Source organism: Tenrec ecaudatus, chromosome 15, assembly GCF_050624435.1.
Source record: "Tenrec ecaudatus isolate mTenEca1 chromosome 15, mTenEca1.hap1, whole genome shotgun sequence".
Lineage (NCBI taxonomy): Eukaryota > Metazoa > Chordata > Mammalia > Afrosoricida > Tenrecidae > Tenrec > Tenrec ecaudatus.
The window spans coordinates 42,319,276-42,338,089 of NC_134544.1; the positions used below are offsets into that span (position 1 = coordinate 42,319,276).

The 18,814-nt window shown below is 41.0% G+C and overlaps 1 protein-coding gene across 1 annotated transcript in view; it reads right to left on the reverse strand.

The window, feature by feature from the left end:
• Nucleotides 1-18,814, reverse strand: part of ASXL3 (ASXL transcriptional regulator 3) — a 205,530-nt gene that overhangs the window by 13,423 nt on the left and 173,293 nt on the right. The window contains exons 9-10 of the mRNA XM_075532834.1: nucleotides 7,901-7,997; nucleotides 3,769-3,874 (exon numbers count right to left, since the gene is read on the reverse strand). Of these exons, the coding sequence (XP_075388949.1) occupies nucleotides 3,769-3,874; nucleotides 7,901-7,997 (203 nt within the window). The remainder of the gene's footprint in view (nucleotides 1-3,768; nucleotides 3,875-7,900; nucleotides 7,998-18,814) is intronic.

Sequence of the window (18,814 nt, forward strand, 5' to 3'; positions counted from 1 at the left end):
ATTGCCCCATCTTTCTCCCATGAAGCAGCTGGTGGGTTTGAACTGCTGACCTTAAACTTAACAGTTCAAAGCTTGCCTGACAGCAACACCTGGAGAACTGATTGAAGGCAGCATAAGGCTCACAAAACAACATGCTGCATTAGCATATATGTGGGTGAGTTCTAAGTTTTACATATACACAAACCATATATATGTACATACACAGACATACACATATAAAGACAGTGAGAGACAAGTACTATAGCATTTGCTGAGTTAAACTTAAAACAGGGAAAAGGTATCTGGTGTCATTTGTTAAATTAAGTTGTTGGACACTAAGGAAAACAGCTGACACTTCAGGGGAATGCAGGTAATCTAGAAGTAACAAAATCTAAAGGGGCAGTGGATAAAGTGTCCAAAATTCATTTACCACCCAACATTTATTCAGAGATGGAAAAGGACAAGAAGGAAGTCTGCTGATATAAGAAGAAATTACCCATATCAATAAACTATAGTAAGAAGAGTCAGTAGATTAAAAAATAATAATTCAGAGCATGGGGATAGTGGCATGATAGGGAGCCATGCTTACTCACAGGTTTTACTACAGAGCAGGGGTCCTTCACCTGATAGTCACCGAGTTTCCTTTTTTGTTTTTAACTTTTTTGTTGTTTGGGTCAAAGTTTACAGATCAAGTTTCCTGTTCAATAACCCACACATTTTCCTCCCCGCCACTGACAGCAACCTCCACAGTGTTCCCCTTCATTCTTTCCTGTCCCTTCCTACCCTCCGAGCTTTCTTCACCTCTGGGCAAATGTTCGGATCTCAAATGGCTGTTTTAAGTGGTCTATACTCCTCCCAGGTGTTGTTGCTCACATGTAGACTTGTTTAACTGAGTGCTGAACCAAAGTGATGAGCTCAGTTCCAGGCTTGATGGCAGACTAAGAACCATCTCTGGGATTTCATTGGTCTCTATCCAATTCTTAAACCCTCCCTCCCTCCCCCACTCTTTTCCACTCCCTCTATATATAATGATTTTGAGTTCTGGTCCACATTTTTCTTCTACTTTATCTAAGATTCCCAATTGCAATCCCTTCCAGAGTAGTTGGCAGTGGCGGCTGGGTACCATTTGGTTCTGGTCCCAGGACTGTGGAGGCTGCAGTTTGCATCGTCCCATCATCAGTTCTCTGGAGCAATTGTTTCCAGGCATCACTGATTTTGATTTTCTTTATCCCCGTTTGCCAGATGGACAGAGACCAATAGTGATACCTTAGATCAGTGGTTCTCCACCTTCCTCATGCTGCAACCCTTTCATACAGTTCCTCATGTGGTGGTGACCCCCAACCTTAATATTGTTTTCGTTGCTACTTCATCACTGTAATTTTGTTACTGTTATGAACAATAATTTAAATTTATGGTATGCAGGGTGTATTTTCATTGTTACAAATTGAACATAATTAAAGCATAGTGATTACTCACAAAAACAATATGTAATTATATATTGTGAAATATTCATTTCTAATTACAAATCAATGAATTTTTGTATGACTGTAGCATGGATAACAGTCTTCATGCTGGGTACTCCTATGTATGTGCATGTGGGCAGACCCACCTGGAGTTGGATAGAGGAGCAGTGTCTTGGTTCCGAAGACCATGGGAAATATGTGTTTTCTGATGGTCTTGGGTGACCCCTGTGAAAGGGTCATTCAACCCCCAAAGAGGTCGTGACCCACAGGTTGAGAACTGCGGCCATAGAACTGCTCACAGATTTTAAGATCCCAGGTGCTGCTCATGCTCAACAAAGTAGGATGTAGAATATTTTCTTTGTGGGCTGTGTTGTAACAATGGATCTTGGTGTCACCTGAGACTAAATTCATGAGTATTTTGGCAAGAGATATGTATGTAAATATCCTCTCTCAAACCTATACACATGTATGAGTGCAGTCTCTTTACCTCTCATTACATTTGTGTTCAGTGGTTCACACTTGTTCAGTTTGTGTTTATTATCTATGTAACCACTTGTAGATTATTGTCATTGCTATTGCAAAATTGTGTATGTCACAGTATTTGCCTCTGTTGCCTTTAAATCTGTGTTCCTTCCCTTGTCGGCTTTTGGTTTGACCATTTTGTGCTGTTTCTGTGTCTACTCTCTAGCTAGTGATTTATGCCCCTTCCCTTGCTGAGCCCTCAAGGTTCACTGGAAAAAAAAATGCACGTGTGTCCATGTGTAAGCATACCAGTCTGAGAGAAAGAGGTTTTTATGAGAAGGGTTTGTAGCACTAACCCTGAGCAAGTTACCTAGCCTCAAAATATGAACTTGCATAAATGACTTACCCGCACTTTATCTCAGTTTCTTAAACTCCTTTTAATAAGAATAATGATATATATAACTTACAGGGTTGTTGGGGGGGGGGCTTCAATGAAATAATATTTGCAAAACAATGAGAAATAGTTCAGAAATAGAGGATGCTCCATGGTGTGTTTCATGTGTTGTCTGGTGCTTTGACTATAGATTGGTTCCTGATGGAAGAGGAAGACCTACAGAAAACCCTGCCATCCAGAACAGTCTCTGTCACCACGGTGTTGGATAAATGTTGTTGGCAGAGGCCAAGAAGGAGTCCATCTCTCAGCCACAGCTAAAGGCCCCGGACTCCAGCAGTCAGTAACTTAGTGATGCTTCTGCCACTAGTCCAGAAAGCTCCCAGTGCTCTCCTTCCCAGCCCCGGGGAGAGGCAGTGCTTGTGAGCGGTCCCCACAGTGTCCTCGAGCCTTCAATCCTGCCGGGCAACTGCAGGACCTGGAACCCTTTCTGAATGCAAACATCTCTCCTTGCCTCCTAAAGATGTTTCCGTGAGTACATTTGGGTAAGGTTTTAGAGTTTTATGCTCATTTTTGGAGTACTCCAATAAGAATTTTGATGCCTGTGGGCTTGGCCCATTCTACTAAGAGTCATATGTGAGGGCAATATGAATTACTTGCAGTTGGGCCTGCTGAAACATGTCTGAGGATCCCTGGTGGCATAGGGGGCTAAGCATTAACTGCTAACTGTAATGGTGGTGGATCAAACCTCCTGGCTCCTCACTGAGAGAAAGATGAGGCTGGGCACTCCTATAAAGACTGACAGTTTCAGAAACCCCAAGGACCAATTCTCTTCTGTCCCATATGGCTGCCCCGAGTCAGAATCAAATGCTTCTGGTCTCTGTACACCGTGATGCAAAAGAAATTATTTTCAGTTTCTTCAGTCACCATCACTTACATGTATATTTAATAGCATATCATTAATAATATATTTCTTAAAACTACAACTGAAGAGTAAGATGGATAGAGGGAATGTAATAACTCATCCTCTCCCAAAAGTAAGAAGTTAAAGTACATTAAAATGTATACATGCCCAAAGCATATTTCCTGACAAAAGAAGTGAGGGCAAAATATATGCCTAAAACTACTAAACTCCAAAGTACTCATTAATGAAAATGATTGGATTAAGAAACAGGAAATTTTTACTAAAATCTACTTAAGTAAACCAAAATTGACTTCTATAGGATTTCATGTGCTATTTTCAGTCTCAGATAAATTTTTATGGACAAGTTTTAAACCCTTGAAGATGCACTTTTTAAAATTTAAGTGCTGATATGCCACTATAATTTTACCCGCTCTTTCTTACACTGAGGGACGATTGCCTTTTATCACAGGCTTATTAAGTTTTACAGCATATGAGTGTGCTATGTGAAGCAGAGAATTACATTTTCATTTCCTTCTAAAAGAAATGAGAAAAAATGTTCTAGTACTTACTTTTCGCCATAAAACCGCTCAAAGAATTTTTCTTTCCAAGGTTCTGTTTTCTTTTCCTTCTCAATTTCTTGCCTTATTCGTAGTTGCATTTCTGGGGTAAACTCTCCTAGAAAGAAAAATACTGATACGGTGAGGAAAAGAGGGCACTTTTTTGTTTTTTCAGTTAACGAAGAACAACATGTGATTCATTTAACTAAACTTGCATGGATGGTGTAGGGTGAAATGAAGAATACTGAGAATATTTCTTCAACTTCCCTTTTAATGAACATCACGCAAAGCCATCTACTTAGAGATGAACTCTTAACATTTAGCAAAAACACTAAAGCAGGAGTCTTCAAAATACAGCCCGCTGAGGACATTTATCTGGCCCACCAGGTGTTTTTTCCCCATTTTTTTTTTTACTTCAAATCAAGATATGTGCAGTGGGCATAGGAATTTGTTCATAGTTTTTTTTTTAAACTAGTCTGGCCCTGCACGGGTCTGAGGGACAGTGAACTGGCCCCCTGCTCTAAAGACTAAGGGCTTCCAGTACGGAAGTATGCCCTATATACTCGTGTATCAGCAGAGTTCCTTCAGCACATTCGTAGGCAGTTCTTGTGGCAATATCAGGTGCCTTGGCTGATATTCAGGTCGGCTTATACTTGAGTATATACGGTATATTCACTGTCCTCAAGAGAGATAAGTCTGATGAGAGAAAAGGCATCCTTAACCAAATGACCCGGAATCCATTCCAAGTCACAGCAGCCATGTTTTCAGAGTAGAACTGTGCACCATAAAGCTTTCCAAAGTAGATTGTCGGATCTTTCATTCTGAGGTACCCCTAAAGTGCTCTTGAATCTGGAGGCTTTGGGTTAGCAGATGAGAACATTATCCATTTGCACAATTGACCGTAATATAAGACCAAAAGTCCTGACATGCTAGGGGAATGAATGTCATATAAATATGAACGGGAGAGTGCATACTTCTATGTAGATTCTGGAGAACTGCATACTGAGAGCTGACACTTGAGCTAGCTTTTGAAGAATGTGAGCAGGAAGAGAGAGAAGAATGTGCAGAAGGTCCTTTTGAACAGTCAGCTGTGAGTAGAATATAGAACGACTGAAAATGGGAAGGGTTGGTTGAAGTTCATTACCTAACGCGTGTTCTAAAGAGAGTTCTGAGTTTTGGTTTTCCCCCTACAGGAGGTGTGGTGGGAGGGGACGGCATGGTGGCTTTCAAGGAGGAGGAAATAAGGTCAGGAAAGCAGGCTTGATAAACAGGTATGATAAAGGTATGAAGGAAAGTGGAGGACTCCAGCCATGAGACCACTGACTAGGACAAAGAGATGGGAGATTACAATCAGAAGGGTAGCACTGGGAATGTGGAGAGGAGTCAGACTCATGTCACAGATGTACTTTAAGCCCACCTTGAACCAAGACTAACGAGGGGGGCAGAAGATTGCATGAAAGTTGCAAACTGAGGAACTGTGAAGACAGTAGGGGCTTTATAGAGAAAAAGAAGGAGAGTAGATAAGGGAAGGTGTTGTTAGGTGTCTGACTCATAGCAACCTTATGTACAATGGAATGAAACAATGTCCAGCCCTGCCCCGTCCTCACCATTGTTGCCATGTTTAAGACCATTGTTGTGCCGATCCATCAAGCTCAGGGTGTTCCTCTTTTTTTGTGGTCCCTCTACTTTATGAAGGATGATAACCTTGATCGGGGACTGGTCTCTACTGATAACATGTCAAAAGTACATGAGGTGAAGGAAGCCTTGTCATTCTTGCTTGCAGAGAGCATTCTGGCTGTACCTCTCCAAGATCTGTGTGTTCTCTTGGCAGCCCATGGCACTTTCAATATTGGGTAAATCATATTTATTGATTCTTTGGGGGGTCTTCCTTATGCAATGTCCAAATGTTCACATACGTATGAGTTGATTGAAAAATACCATGGCTCGGGTCAGGCACACCTTAGTCCTCAAAGGGACATCTTTGCTTCTCAACACTTTCAAAAAGTCTTGTGTACCCAATTTATCCAATGCAATGTACTGTTCAATCTCTAGACTCCTCTTAGAAGGGAAGATTATGAGATCTATATTGGGGGTGTTAGTTTTGAGGTGTCTGCTATTAGGTGCCATTTGCAAATTGAGGGGCAGAATCTGGAGAAATGCTCAGAGCCAGAGTCCCAAGTTCCTGGCATGTGGGGGATAGCTGAAGCCAGGTCCATGAGTGAGACACTTGAGAGAACACACAAGTTACAAAAGAAAAGCACAGAAAAGAAGGCTAGAGACACGGGATATTTACCAGCAAATGGTTCTTGGAGAAACCTATGAAAGGGCTGTCAGAAAAGTAGTAGCAACAAACCATTTGCCCTATCTGCATATTGTCTAAAGTGCTAAGTTGGATGGAGTGAATGGCGTATACATGATACTGCAGAAGGATTATAGCATGTGAGGACCAGAAAGAAGATGGACTTAGCCATTAGACTATATTTTTTCTAGGAAGAATATTGCAATTTTGGAACACTGAACCATATCAGACTGTAACAATCTTAGGAGGAAGTAGGGATTGAAATTTGGTAGCATGAAGTTTTCAATGTTTTAGGAAATCTGTGAATGAAGGCAGGGTACGGTGATGTCGTGGCTTTGGGCAGAGGATGATGTTATTAAAAGAAGTCTCTTTAGGCTCCAGGACACTTGAGAGATTACAAAATGCACCATGCAGTAATTTAAATGACCATTTCACTTTGCACTATTCAATTGTTAAATTACCTCCCAGGTAATGCCACCTTTCCTTCAAATATGAAGTAACCCCCCTCCCCCGTCCCACCCAAAAATATCTGAAAAAGGCTCCACCCTGGTTGGAGCTTTCATAGTACGCATTATCTCGCACCCTCCCCCCCCCACCCCCACCCCCACTAGGTAAGCATCTAGCAACTCACTCTGAGTTAGTGTACCAAATGGTGCTGTAGTTGTGAAATATGCCACAGAAACTGTTGTAAAGTAGAATACAGTTTACAAGAACAGCACTACGGGCAAAACTCAAGTGCATGATTGATTTTTCCTTTCAAAAAAGGTGAAATGTCAATTGATGACAAACCTCATTCTGGATGCCCATCAACTGCCCGAAAGGATGAAAAGGTTCACACATGTGTGCACTTATGATGGAAGACCGACGACAGACCATTGACAAGAGAGTTGTCTGGACTAGCTTGGAGCTCGGGTCAGCAAACTTTAACAGCAGATTTGGGAACGAGAAGGGTCCCTGCGAAATCTGAGCCTTGGGTTCTGACTGACCAGCAAAAAGAACATTGAGTGGAAACATGCTGTGCTTTGAAAGAATAACTTCAAATTGACCCAGACATTGTTTCCAAGGTCATTACTGGCAAGGAGACATGATGCTAGCTAGTCTCACAAACCTTAAAGCATCAGTTAAGCAATTGGAAGATGCCATAGTCACCTTGCCTCCCAAAAGCTCACCAAGTCAGACTTAATCTAGCTTTCTATTTAGAGGTTCTGAAAAGATAGCCCAAGAGTGTGTGACAAAAAAGGCCTGACTTGTAGCAAACCAGAGGATTGATGGCTTTTGCCACCACACAATTCACCTGCTTATGCAGCCATCTCCGTGTGCCAGTTTTTGGCAAAAAACAGCATCATGCCTCTCTTTCCCCAGTACCTGACTCACCTGACCTTGCTCTGTGCAACTTCTTTTTGTTTCCACGAATGAGGAGGGACATGAAAGGACAGTAAGCTGACCACAGAGAAGAGGTGAGGAAAAAAGCGAGGGAGGTGCTGCCAGCCATCCAAACAGAGTTTGAAAAATGTTTCCAAGAATGGAATCATAGATTTGACAAATGTATCAAGTATAATGGAGAGTACGTTTAAGGCGATGTTGTTTTGTAATCAACATTTAGATATTCAAAAAAAACCCCTCAGGTTTATTTTTGGTACCCCTCACACATCCACATGAAATCAAGACTAGAATGCACAGCGACAACAAGGATGCCTGTTCTTTAGTGCAATGGAGCTTCCTAGAATGGGATTTTTAAAATTAAACTTCAGAGGGAAAAATCATTTGAAACTCGGGGGGAAAAGACCACAAAACTCAGTCTGCGTGTTTAGATATGTCAAATAATAATAGAAAATAGAACCTTACCTTCTGCCAGCCGCTGTTTCCAACCCTGTGCTGCATATGCAAAGAACTCGTTATTTAGAGCTGAAGTACTGGGGCGTAAAATCCCATCACTTCCCATCTAGAAAACAAGGCGACAGAGAGCACATTCCATCAGGAACAATTCAAAGCAAAAGGACACGCGGGAAAGAGGCGCACATGTGGTGATGTGAGAAGAGAGAACATTTGGGATTGAAGAAGTGAATAAAGGCATTCGAAAAGAGATGAGTTTCTGTGGCATGAAAACTGAGTTGTCTATCGTGACCATTACATGACTAAACAAGTCCATCTGAAGGAAATCTTTATTAGGCATTTCCATTAGTGGCGGTGGGTAGAAGAACCAGATGTGTTTCAATCAGAAATATGCATAACTTTATTATTTTCCTATGCACGGGTGAGAATAAGGCAACCTTAAGTGACACAAGGAGTTAAGCACTTGACTAGTAGCAGAAACGTTAGCTGTTCCAATCCAAGTGGAGGCACTGGTGTGAGAGGCCCACAGATCTGCTTCCAAAAGGCCCTAGCCTTGCAAACCATCTAGAGCAGTCTGCTCTGCACACACGGGGTCCCCGTGAGCCACTGCCCCCCCCCCCCACCGACCACAACTAAACAGTAACAAAGGGATAATGAATTTAAAAACTACTTAAATCCACATATTCAGAGATATAAAACTCTATTTAAATGAGTTTTCTGATGTTGACAAAAGCTGAAGAAACTGTTTAATCCCTCAGCTTTTTCTGAGCTTTAGACAAAAAAAGTTTAGCGATATATTAAAATAACGATGCTCTACATCCCCCCTTTTCCTCTCTTAATGAGTCCTGGTAGCACAGTGGTTACCGCAAGGTGAGTGGTTCAAAATCATCGGTTACTCCCATGGGAAACGGCAGGGCTTTCTACTCCCATGAGGTGTTACAGTCTTGAAAGCCGCTGGTGCACCTCTACCCTGCCCTATCGGGCTGCTATGACTCAGAGTCAACACTTGATGGCAGAGAGTTTGGCTTGGGTTTTCTGTGCCATTATATGTTGCTAAGACTGTCTCTCAAACACACTAATGTCTGAAAACACATATACTGAAATGATTCAGATGAGCATCATTCAGCTCTCTGTTTTTCCCTTCTGAAGGATGTATTATTTACTGCACCATCGAGGTGCATGCGTGCTGCCTGCTGATGTAGAGAACAGACAAAATAGATTGCTGTCTGTGACTGGCTTCCCCTCTAGTTGGGGAGTGAAGAGAAGAGACATGAGAGGTCAAACCCAGCCAAGGGTTCTGTGTGCATGTGGCAAATGAGAGACGAAGAAAGAAAAAGCTAAGGAAGACGTCAAAGGGAACTTGAGTGGTGAGGAAGAACTTGACGGAGGAGGGAGAGCTGGTCCAGGGGCACCAGGGACAGGATTTGGACAGAAAGTGGTTAGAGCTCAAAACATACAGTATAGTGTCAGAGGACAGGAGCCATATTGTAGAGGGAGCGCTTCATAAAATAGTAATTTATCGATATGGTAAGATGCTTTAATCTAGCACTCAAAGGCCTTTAAGGCTACATAGCACCAACAGCATTTTCAATGTTAGTTTTCCTTACACAATCACACACACATGCACACTATACACCCTGAGTTCTAATTACTTAATGCTACACACTGAATTGTGTCTGCCCCAAATAAGACTTGTAATCCTAACCCCTAGATCTGATGATGGAGGCACCCAGGGGTGAAGTGCTTAAGTACCCAGCTGCTAACTGAAAGGTTGGAGGTTTGAACCTCTCACCCACCAAGATGTGGCAGTCTGCTTCTGTACAGCTTCGGAAACCCCTAGGAGCAATTCTGACATACAAGGTCTTTCTGAGTGGGAAACAGTTCAAAGGCAAGTGGTTATACCTGTGGCCTTAATCCAACTGAGAATACTCTTCTCTTTGTCCTGCTAGTAAAACCATCCCGATCACTATTGGTGTTTCCCAATCGGTTATGGGTCAAAAGAGAGCAGGGTAAACAAAGGGGCAAGAACCAACGGGGAAGACATAAGCTTATCTAAGCATTGCCAAGGAGCTGAGGAAGACAGGAGCCAGGAAAGCCGAGACAGAGGCAAGTCAGAGGGCCTTCCTCGGCAGTCAGTGAGTTCTGTCTTCCTGAGGAATCCTGGTGGCGCTCTAATGGCAAGGAGAGAATTGAGTGTTTATGCTCCCATAGAGATTGATAGCCTTGGGAATCATACAGAGGATCATTATGAGTTGGAATCAACCATAATCAATCAGTGTTTGTTTTTTTTAAGTAATTCCTGTGCTCTAAAAATACACACTTGTGTTATTTCTACAGGATCATTAGTAAGCAAAGATGTTCATGCCTCCCTGAAAACATATTCAAACAATTTCTTATCCTTACATGTTTATGAACAACTGGCTGGGCACTCTACCAGGAGAGAGGTGAAGCTTTCCACACCCATAGAAACTTACAGTCTCAGAACTGCTGAGGCAGTTCTACGCTGCCCTATGGGGTTGCTATGAGTCAGGACTGAATCGAGGGCAGTGAGTTTGGTTTGGGGAGACAAGCAACCCTCATCTTTCAGTTTTTCCTACTGTGGCGACTTGCATGTTACAGTGACACTGGAACCTAATGCAATAGTGTATCAAATATCAACAGGTTCAGCAGAGCAGGTTTCCATGAAGCTTCCAGATGAATAACAGACTGAAAAAGCAGACCACTTTCAAAAGAGTTAACAACTGGAAACTGAATAAACAGCAGCAGAACTTCTCTGACTTATAGGATGACATTAAATATATCACACCTGAAGAAACCAAAAGGCCATAAAAAGACATGAAAGAAAGATCCGACACAAATTATCAGAGGGGATTCTAGAAACTTCCTCTTGAAGTAAGAATAGCTAAAGTGAAAAGAGAAATGATTCAGTAAAATAACTGAAAAGACGATTTCAAAGATTGGCTTAAGAAGACAAACAAGTATGTTCATGAAATGTGCAAGCCCTGGAGTTAAACAAACGGGAAGTACACACTCTGTTAAAGGCAACAGAGGTCCATGCTGTCGTGCACACAAGCCTACAGTAACAGTAATACACAGGGCAAAGGACTGAAGATGGCAAGAACAAACAGATTCACTTTAACAAAAGGAACTGGTCAATGTTCGGTCATTTCAGGAGTTATGATCCAGAATCGATAGTACTGAAAAAATCAAGGCTGAGCTGTACTGAGGGCACTGGCAAAAGTAAGGCTTCCAAGAATCGAAAGCATTGCCGTTAAGACGTTTTTCCACATGCAGTGTTTACAGTGCTCATTTTCAAGACACTGGGAAGACAGTGATCTGTAAGATTCATCTACTTGCCTATTCCAAACAAAGGTGATCCAGAAGAATACAGAAACATTTGAACAATATAATTATATGCAAGTAAAACATTTGCTGAATCTAATTTTCACATGGTTGCAACATTAGTACCAGGAGGTAAGCCCCCTTCCTCCCCAAACCGAATTTTCCCCTCAAAGCTATGTATTTAATTGTGTTTTAAAAACAATCTCATCACCTTCTAAGTACTCTCCATTATACTTAATAAATTTGTTAAACCTTCGATTCCATTCTCAGAAACATTTTTCAAACTCCTCTGTTTGGATGGTGACAGTACCTCTTCTATGTCGTCAAATCACCATCCTTTCATGTCCCTCTTTATTCACGGAAACAAAAAGAAATCAAATGGAGTGAGGTCAGGTGAGTAAGGGGTGAGAGAAGCATGCTGGGTTTTTTTGTTGTTGTTGTTGCCCCAAACTGGCACACTGAGATGGCTGCATGAGCAGGTGCATTGTCATGGTGGCAAAACCAGTCCCCCATCTGCCACAAATCAGGCCTTTTTCTGTCACACACATTTGCACTATCATTTTAGAACCTCTAAATAGAAAGCTTGATGAACAGTCCGACTTGGTGGAACACACTAAAAGTCAACATTTCCATTTGTTCGGGAAGTTGATGGATGTCCAGAATGAAGTACTTCACCTTTGATGAAATGAGAAAACCACTCATACACGTTTTTCTCGTAGTCCTGTCAGTGTAAGTTGTTTTCAACACCACAGCCATTTCTGCGTCATTTCCCCAGGCAGGAAACAAAATTTCACAGCCCCACACTGTTATCTTAAACCGGCCAGCACAATAGCAAGGTTCAAACAAAATTGCTCTTACGAAAAAATTCAGTGACCAGAGAGAACCTTCCCGGGTGACACCACTGGGTGCCCTAACTCAGGTCTAGTTGCTTGATGCTCTTTTAGTGGGAAAAATGCATACTATAAAAGCTCTGCCCAGCAGAGCCCTTTCTGGTTTTTTTTTTTGGGGGGGGGACCCCCTCATATGTCCACAAGCTGCCGCCAGATATTCAAGCTGAATTTAGAAGATGATGTGAAAATGTGAGATATAATTTCTGCTACCAACTGGATTTTGACTAAAAGCAGACAATATCAGAAAAAATGTTACCCATTCTTTATTTGACTGTGTTGATCACAATTAATTTGGGTAACATGAGAAGAATAGGGAATCACAGAACATTTTAAATGTGCTCATGTGGAATCTGTACATAGTCCAAGAAGCAGGTATTAGAACAAAACAAAGGATACTGTGTGGTGTTTAGAACCAGGGAAGATGTGCATCAGGCTTGTATTCTCCCCTTCTAAGTATTCCACCTGTGTGCTGATTGAGAATCATCAGATACTGCCCAAGTCCTCAAATGAAGAATAATGGTAACCTCTTCACTGTGTCTCCTGATCTGTATGATGATCCAAGAAGCAGGACCATATAAAGAACAACGAGGTAAGAGGAGGATGTGCAGATGACATAACCTTGCTTGCTGGAAGCAGTTACTGATGAAGATCAGAAACGACAACCTTCCGTAAGGAACATACCTCAATGTAAAGAAAAAAACCAAATCATCCACTGGATGAATAAGCAACATTATTAGACAGAAAACGATGGCAGCTGTCAAAGATTTCATTTTAGGCACCCGGACAATAAAAACCCATAGCAACAACAGTTAAAAATCTCAGAGGAGATACAGTAATATGCAAATATGCTCCAAAAGGTCTCTTTAAAGTGTTAAAGCTTAAAGAAGTCACTGACAACTAAGGAATGCCTGACACAAGTCGTGGTAGTTTCAATCACCTTGCGTGCATGTAAAAGCTGACTAATGAAGGAGGAAAACTGAAGAAGAGAGGTCTTTGAATTATGATGTTAGCAAAGACTTACATTTACCAGGTACTGCCAGAAGAACATACACATCTTTTGTTAGACGAAGTCCAACCAGAACACTCCGTAGAAGCAAAAATGGCTACCCTTTGCCTCACAGACTTTGGACGCGCCTTCAGGGACTAGTCCCTAAAGAAATAGATCATGCATTGGGTATAAGAAATATACCTAAAGCAGAGGGTCAGTGGAAAAGATGGCTCTCAACTGTGCAGCTCCAACACGGAAGCAATGGTTGAGGATGGTGTAGGGCCGAGTGTTGTCCAGTCTGGTACAGAGTGGGTGATTGTGAGTCAGGACCCACTCGGTGACATTGCAGAATGACAGTGTCAGAGGCAAGCACGTTCTTTGAAGAGGGAGAGGAATTTGTTTACTATGGGGTCCAGTTGCAGGAGACACAGTGTAGAGGTTACAAGTATTCCTCATTTGAGGATATGGGTAGTATCTGATGATATTTTTATGGTCCATGCAGTGCTAAGGCCACTGCAGATATTCAATAAAATGATTGCTGTACTGTACCTGCTTTTCAGAGTGGGAGCCTTAATGCTTAACTCCAGTAAATAAATAGTCATAATGAGAAAAGGGACACATGTGATTTTTAGTTTGTGTATTCTGCCAAGTTGGGCCATGATTGGTTATTAATTGAAGTTTTAGCATAATTTTAAGACACAAAGAAACACCAGAGCCAGATGAGCTCTGACAGATTTTCTTGATTTTAAAACATGAAAATGCAAGGCAGCGTGAAATAAACACATTCAAAAATATGGAAGCCAACCCTGGAGGAAAATGCTTTTCTTCTAAAACAGAAAAAATAATATTTACAGCCAGATTTCCAACTCAGATGAGGCAGGCCAATTAAACACGAGCGCTAAATTAGACTTAGAAAGTGTACATGCCAACAAAATGGTTTTAAAATATGCTATTAATTTTATGGCCTTTAAGAAACACTGTTCACAAGATCTAACACTTTAATGGGCTAGAACAATAAACATTTCTGAAAGGTTTATTTATCTATCTATCTATCTATTTATTTATTTATTTATTTATTGAACTATGAAGTCCTGTTTGTCTTATTAGCCACAATAGATATATTCATTCTAAAAATCCCCTAAATCTTTTTTTAATAAAGTGTCTAAGTATATGAGTGATGGCTATATTTACCATTTAATGAAGAGAAAAATGAATGCTATTAAAGAGAAACCTATTTATCTGGAGAACCCTTTATAAAGCTTCAAACTCCTTAGTGGTGAGTTTATCCCTCACCTTTGACATTGATTCTACTACTGTAAATCTTAGGAGATAGACAGCCGAAGTATTCAAAGGTTTACACAAATCTGGCTGCCACATACATGCCATCTAAAGTTTGAAGTTCCATAAATATTAAATCAGTATAAGAATGTACTTTACCTTGTCCATGTATAACAAATCCGATTCAAATCGGTTCTGTGCGCTTTCATTTATAGGCAGGCCAGCTGTATGAGAGTCACTGAATCTGTTTCTCTAGTCTACCCGGCCACACACGTATGGGCGCGTGGGAGTGGGGAACTAGAGAAATGAAGCTTGAAGATAGAGAGTGGGCGCTTGTCTGACTGCTGCCTCACGGCACTCTCTTCTTTGGCTAGCCGGGGCAGATCTGGACCTGCAGTTTACTCAGTTGCTTTCTGAAAAGAACATGGGAAGTTAAAGATTTGATTCTTTTCTCTGGTTGTTGTCTTTGGTTAATCCTGTTTCAAATGACAGCAATCAATGTGATAAAGGTAGAATTTGAGCTCTGCGGCAAAATGGCCCCTTGAACTTCTTCTGACAGAGGGCCTGGCCATGGCTTGAGGCAGCCAGAGGGCTGAGGTCATCTTGCATATGGATTGGCGAGTGTAGATAAGGATTGAATTAGACTTTGTAAATGTGTTCAGGATCTGGCTGTACTGGGTTTATAGTGATTTCCTCTGCTGATAGTTATTGATATAATGATGGATAGAAATGATTATTAGGAAATATGAAAACAGAGTTTGCCAGCTGTCTTCAACCATTAATTTTAATCTTTAAACGGGTTAGTACATGCCTGCAAAGAAGGCTCCGAAAAGATTAACCCCACTCCTGGGGTGTTTGGCTGGCCGGGTAGACAAGAGAAACAAATTCAGTGGCACTCATCTATGTGTAGGAAAAAACTTTATAACAAGAAGTAATCGTACATCAAAAAACATCCCAGTTCAGTCCAGAGGAAGTCCATAAGTCCAATACTAGTCCAGAAGTCTGATATTAGTCCAGAAGTCCCTCTTCAGACTCACGCAGTCACATGCAATGATGTAGAATGCAGAAACGTCCCCTGTTGGTAGGTACAAAGTCCGTGGATCCAATGGTGGTGGTGGCCTCACAGGGCTCTGGCAGCTGCCAACATGGATCTTCAATTGGAAGGCGAAGGCAGAGAGCACTGATATGGAGGTCATGCCCACAGGGAGGCATCATCCAACTGTAACCTCACTGACAGTCTAGACTCCACCCTTTGACTCACATCTTCAAGTTGACATGAAATTATGTAACTACTACAGTGCATTTAGCAACACTTCTTTAGAGAGTTCAACAATTCTTTACCACCTTTTTCTTCTTTTCTTTAACTTCCCATGTTCTTTTGTGTTTTTGTTTTAAAGTGAATCAAAAGGTCCAGTCTGGGCTGCTTGGAAGAATAGCAAGAAGTCTGCTGGCAAGTTGGAAAGTGGCCAACAACAATGGGGCATCTAGGTATACTAAGCAATTTCGATTTTATTCTAGAATGGGATAGGGGCACAGGGGGTACAGTTCAAACTAAAGTCAAAATGTGATGGAAAGACTCATGCTCAGCATGGGTGGGTATGAAGATTGGTGTTTCACATTGGGTAATTCGGGGTAGGCCTAATACATTTAATAAGGACATTTAAGCAGCACATAAAAGAACTAAGGAGGCAAACTATGCAACCAACTGCAGAGGTGGGGTGGGGGCAATGTGCTCTGTGCTGGAGAACCGTAAGAGAGAGGGAGGAACAGAAGATGAGGCGACAGAATCATGCTGGGTCTGGTAGGTCACTGTACAGCCTGGCTTTTGCCCTGAATGTCCACGGAAGCTACTGATTATATTGGACTTAAGATTAGTAAGACCTAGCAGTGCAACGGGACAGTTCAGACAGCTATTGAGCTACATACATGATTTCAATTTTTTTCCTACTAATCACATTAACAGGACTAAAAAAGGCTAAATTAACTCAATGATATATTTTGCTTAATCTAACATATCCACAAAGCCCTTTAATGGTCATAAACACGTGATATTATTAAGGAGATGTGTTGTAATATTTTATATATCAAGCCCTTAATATCTAGTGTGCCTTGTAGCATGTGCTGATTCAGACTAGCCATATGTCAAATGCCCAACAATCACAGATGGTTAGTAGCTATTGTACTGAACAGCACCCTTTTAGAAGATAGAGTCTTACTATTGGACACTAGTGTAAAGAATGACAATAATGTAGGCAAACCATGATGGTGCCCTGGCGGAGGGTGACAGGAATAGAAGTGCCAGAAATGGATGATGTGTAGTATGACAGGATCAGACTTGGCAAGGTTGACACCAAAGATATTTGGTTTTGACAATTAAAAATAATTACTTTTTTAGAGAAAGCTGGGAAGAGGTAGTTTGGTTTTGAATCAATTTAGGTAGAAATGCTGACTATGCCTCTAAGTACATGTATTAGCTATGTCATTCTAAATTTGGTACACAGGATGTTCTAGAGAAAAACAAGAACAGCGATAGGAATTTCCAGGAAGAATCCATTGAAAGCGAGAGCACAGGAAAAGAACACAAAACAAAACCAAAAATAGGAGAATCTGACCAACAACAGGTCAGGTTTGTGACAAAAGTGAAGAGAACACATTCAAAAAATATACAGGCACCAGAATCGATTTGGTAAGGTGAGCAGACGTGTGGGCACGAATGAGACAAAGATAGGAGAAGAGGATTCCCAGGAATACAGGTCATGATTGAGTATATGCCATCACCAGACATCAGGACAAGATAAGAAAGTACTGAGGAGCAGTATTGAAAGCCGAGATAATAGGTTTTATTTTGAACATGTAATGCTAGTGGCTGTGCATTGGGTTGCTAACCATAATGTTAGCAGATCAAAGCTAGCAGACTCTCTAAGTGAGAAAGAGGAGGCCCTCTACTCGTTAAGGATTTACAGTCTCAGAAACCCAAAAGACAGGGTCATTATGCATCAGAATAAATTCGATGGCAGTGAGTTTGAAAGATGCTACTGATCAAGTCAGAAGGGAAGTAAGAGGCTCAACAGTGTGGTAGGGACTGAATATGGATGAGAATTCCTAAAGACAATTTACCAAAACAGAAAACAGATTAAAGTGAAACTTGAAAAACAGTTGAAACAGAAGGTGTGGGCAGAAGTGACGATTGTCAGGCAGACTGCAAACCCAGCCAGAGGCAGGATGAAGGTCAGGGCAGGGGGATCACGATGCCAGAGACGAAAGTGTTTCAATGAGATAATCTATATGGTATTCACATCTAGTACTCATCTGGAAGTCATTCACAGAGAATCTATGGAGCAAGGGCAATCTAAACAGGAGAAGACCAACGATGAACCTAATAAATTATCCAAAGAATAATGGTAATATAAAATGCAAGCTATGATCACTGACCAATATGTACACTGCACAGTGTTTTATGCCCCATTGTGAATAAAAGCCTGGGTATTCATTCACTCTAAAAGGTGATTTTATTTAAAAAAACAAAAATAGAAAACCTTACCATTTAAATACAAAAAAGTGATCTATGGGAGTCTGTAAATATTCTATAGTTTTTACCCATTAAGTAAAATGATATTTTTAAGCAGAAAATTAGGCAGAAAAATGAAATAGGGTCACCGAGAGAGTAAGGGAAATAGAATAAACCATTTGCTAAAAAGAATCTTGCAAATACTTTTTGATAGTTATTCCCAAAATTACATTGAGATAATGTCTCCCAAATTGTGTTCTGCAAAACAGGAACTGTACTTGGCCATTTAAATTATAATAAATAATTCAATTTAAAGAAAATTGATTTTTCCTATCCAAGGAATAGAGGTTGGATTGACCGAATATGGCTGAATAGGTTTCTCTGTTGTTAAATGTTCTCTAATAGGCTAAGAGGTTATTTTAAACCCCTAAAAACAGATTTTATGATGTAATCACTCCAATACTTTTTACCATAGTGATCCACTCAGAAAGAAGGCACCGTAGGGAGTTATGCACAAATTGGGCTACCAGCGACAAGGTCAGCAGTTCGAAACCACTAGCAGCTCCACATGAGAAACATGAGGCTTTTTGCTCCCATAAAGATTCACACCCTCAGGGACTGGCATGGGCAGTTCTACTCTGTCCTCCACTATTGCTATGAGTCAGAGTGGAGTCAATGGCAGGGAGCTTTGAGTTATTGAGAATCCTTTCATAATGGAATCATCACTATCTTATGGAATAAGCATTCCCCCTGAGGTAGTTTGGAAAGTCAATGCTTTAAGATATGTGAAACCATTACTGCCAAAAGCAATCAAATACGATATACCTAGCACATTACATATGCAAGCCTTGTGCAGCAAATGAATAAAAATTTCTAAGATCTACAAGAGTGATAATTCTCCAAAAATGTGTAAAAATCAA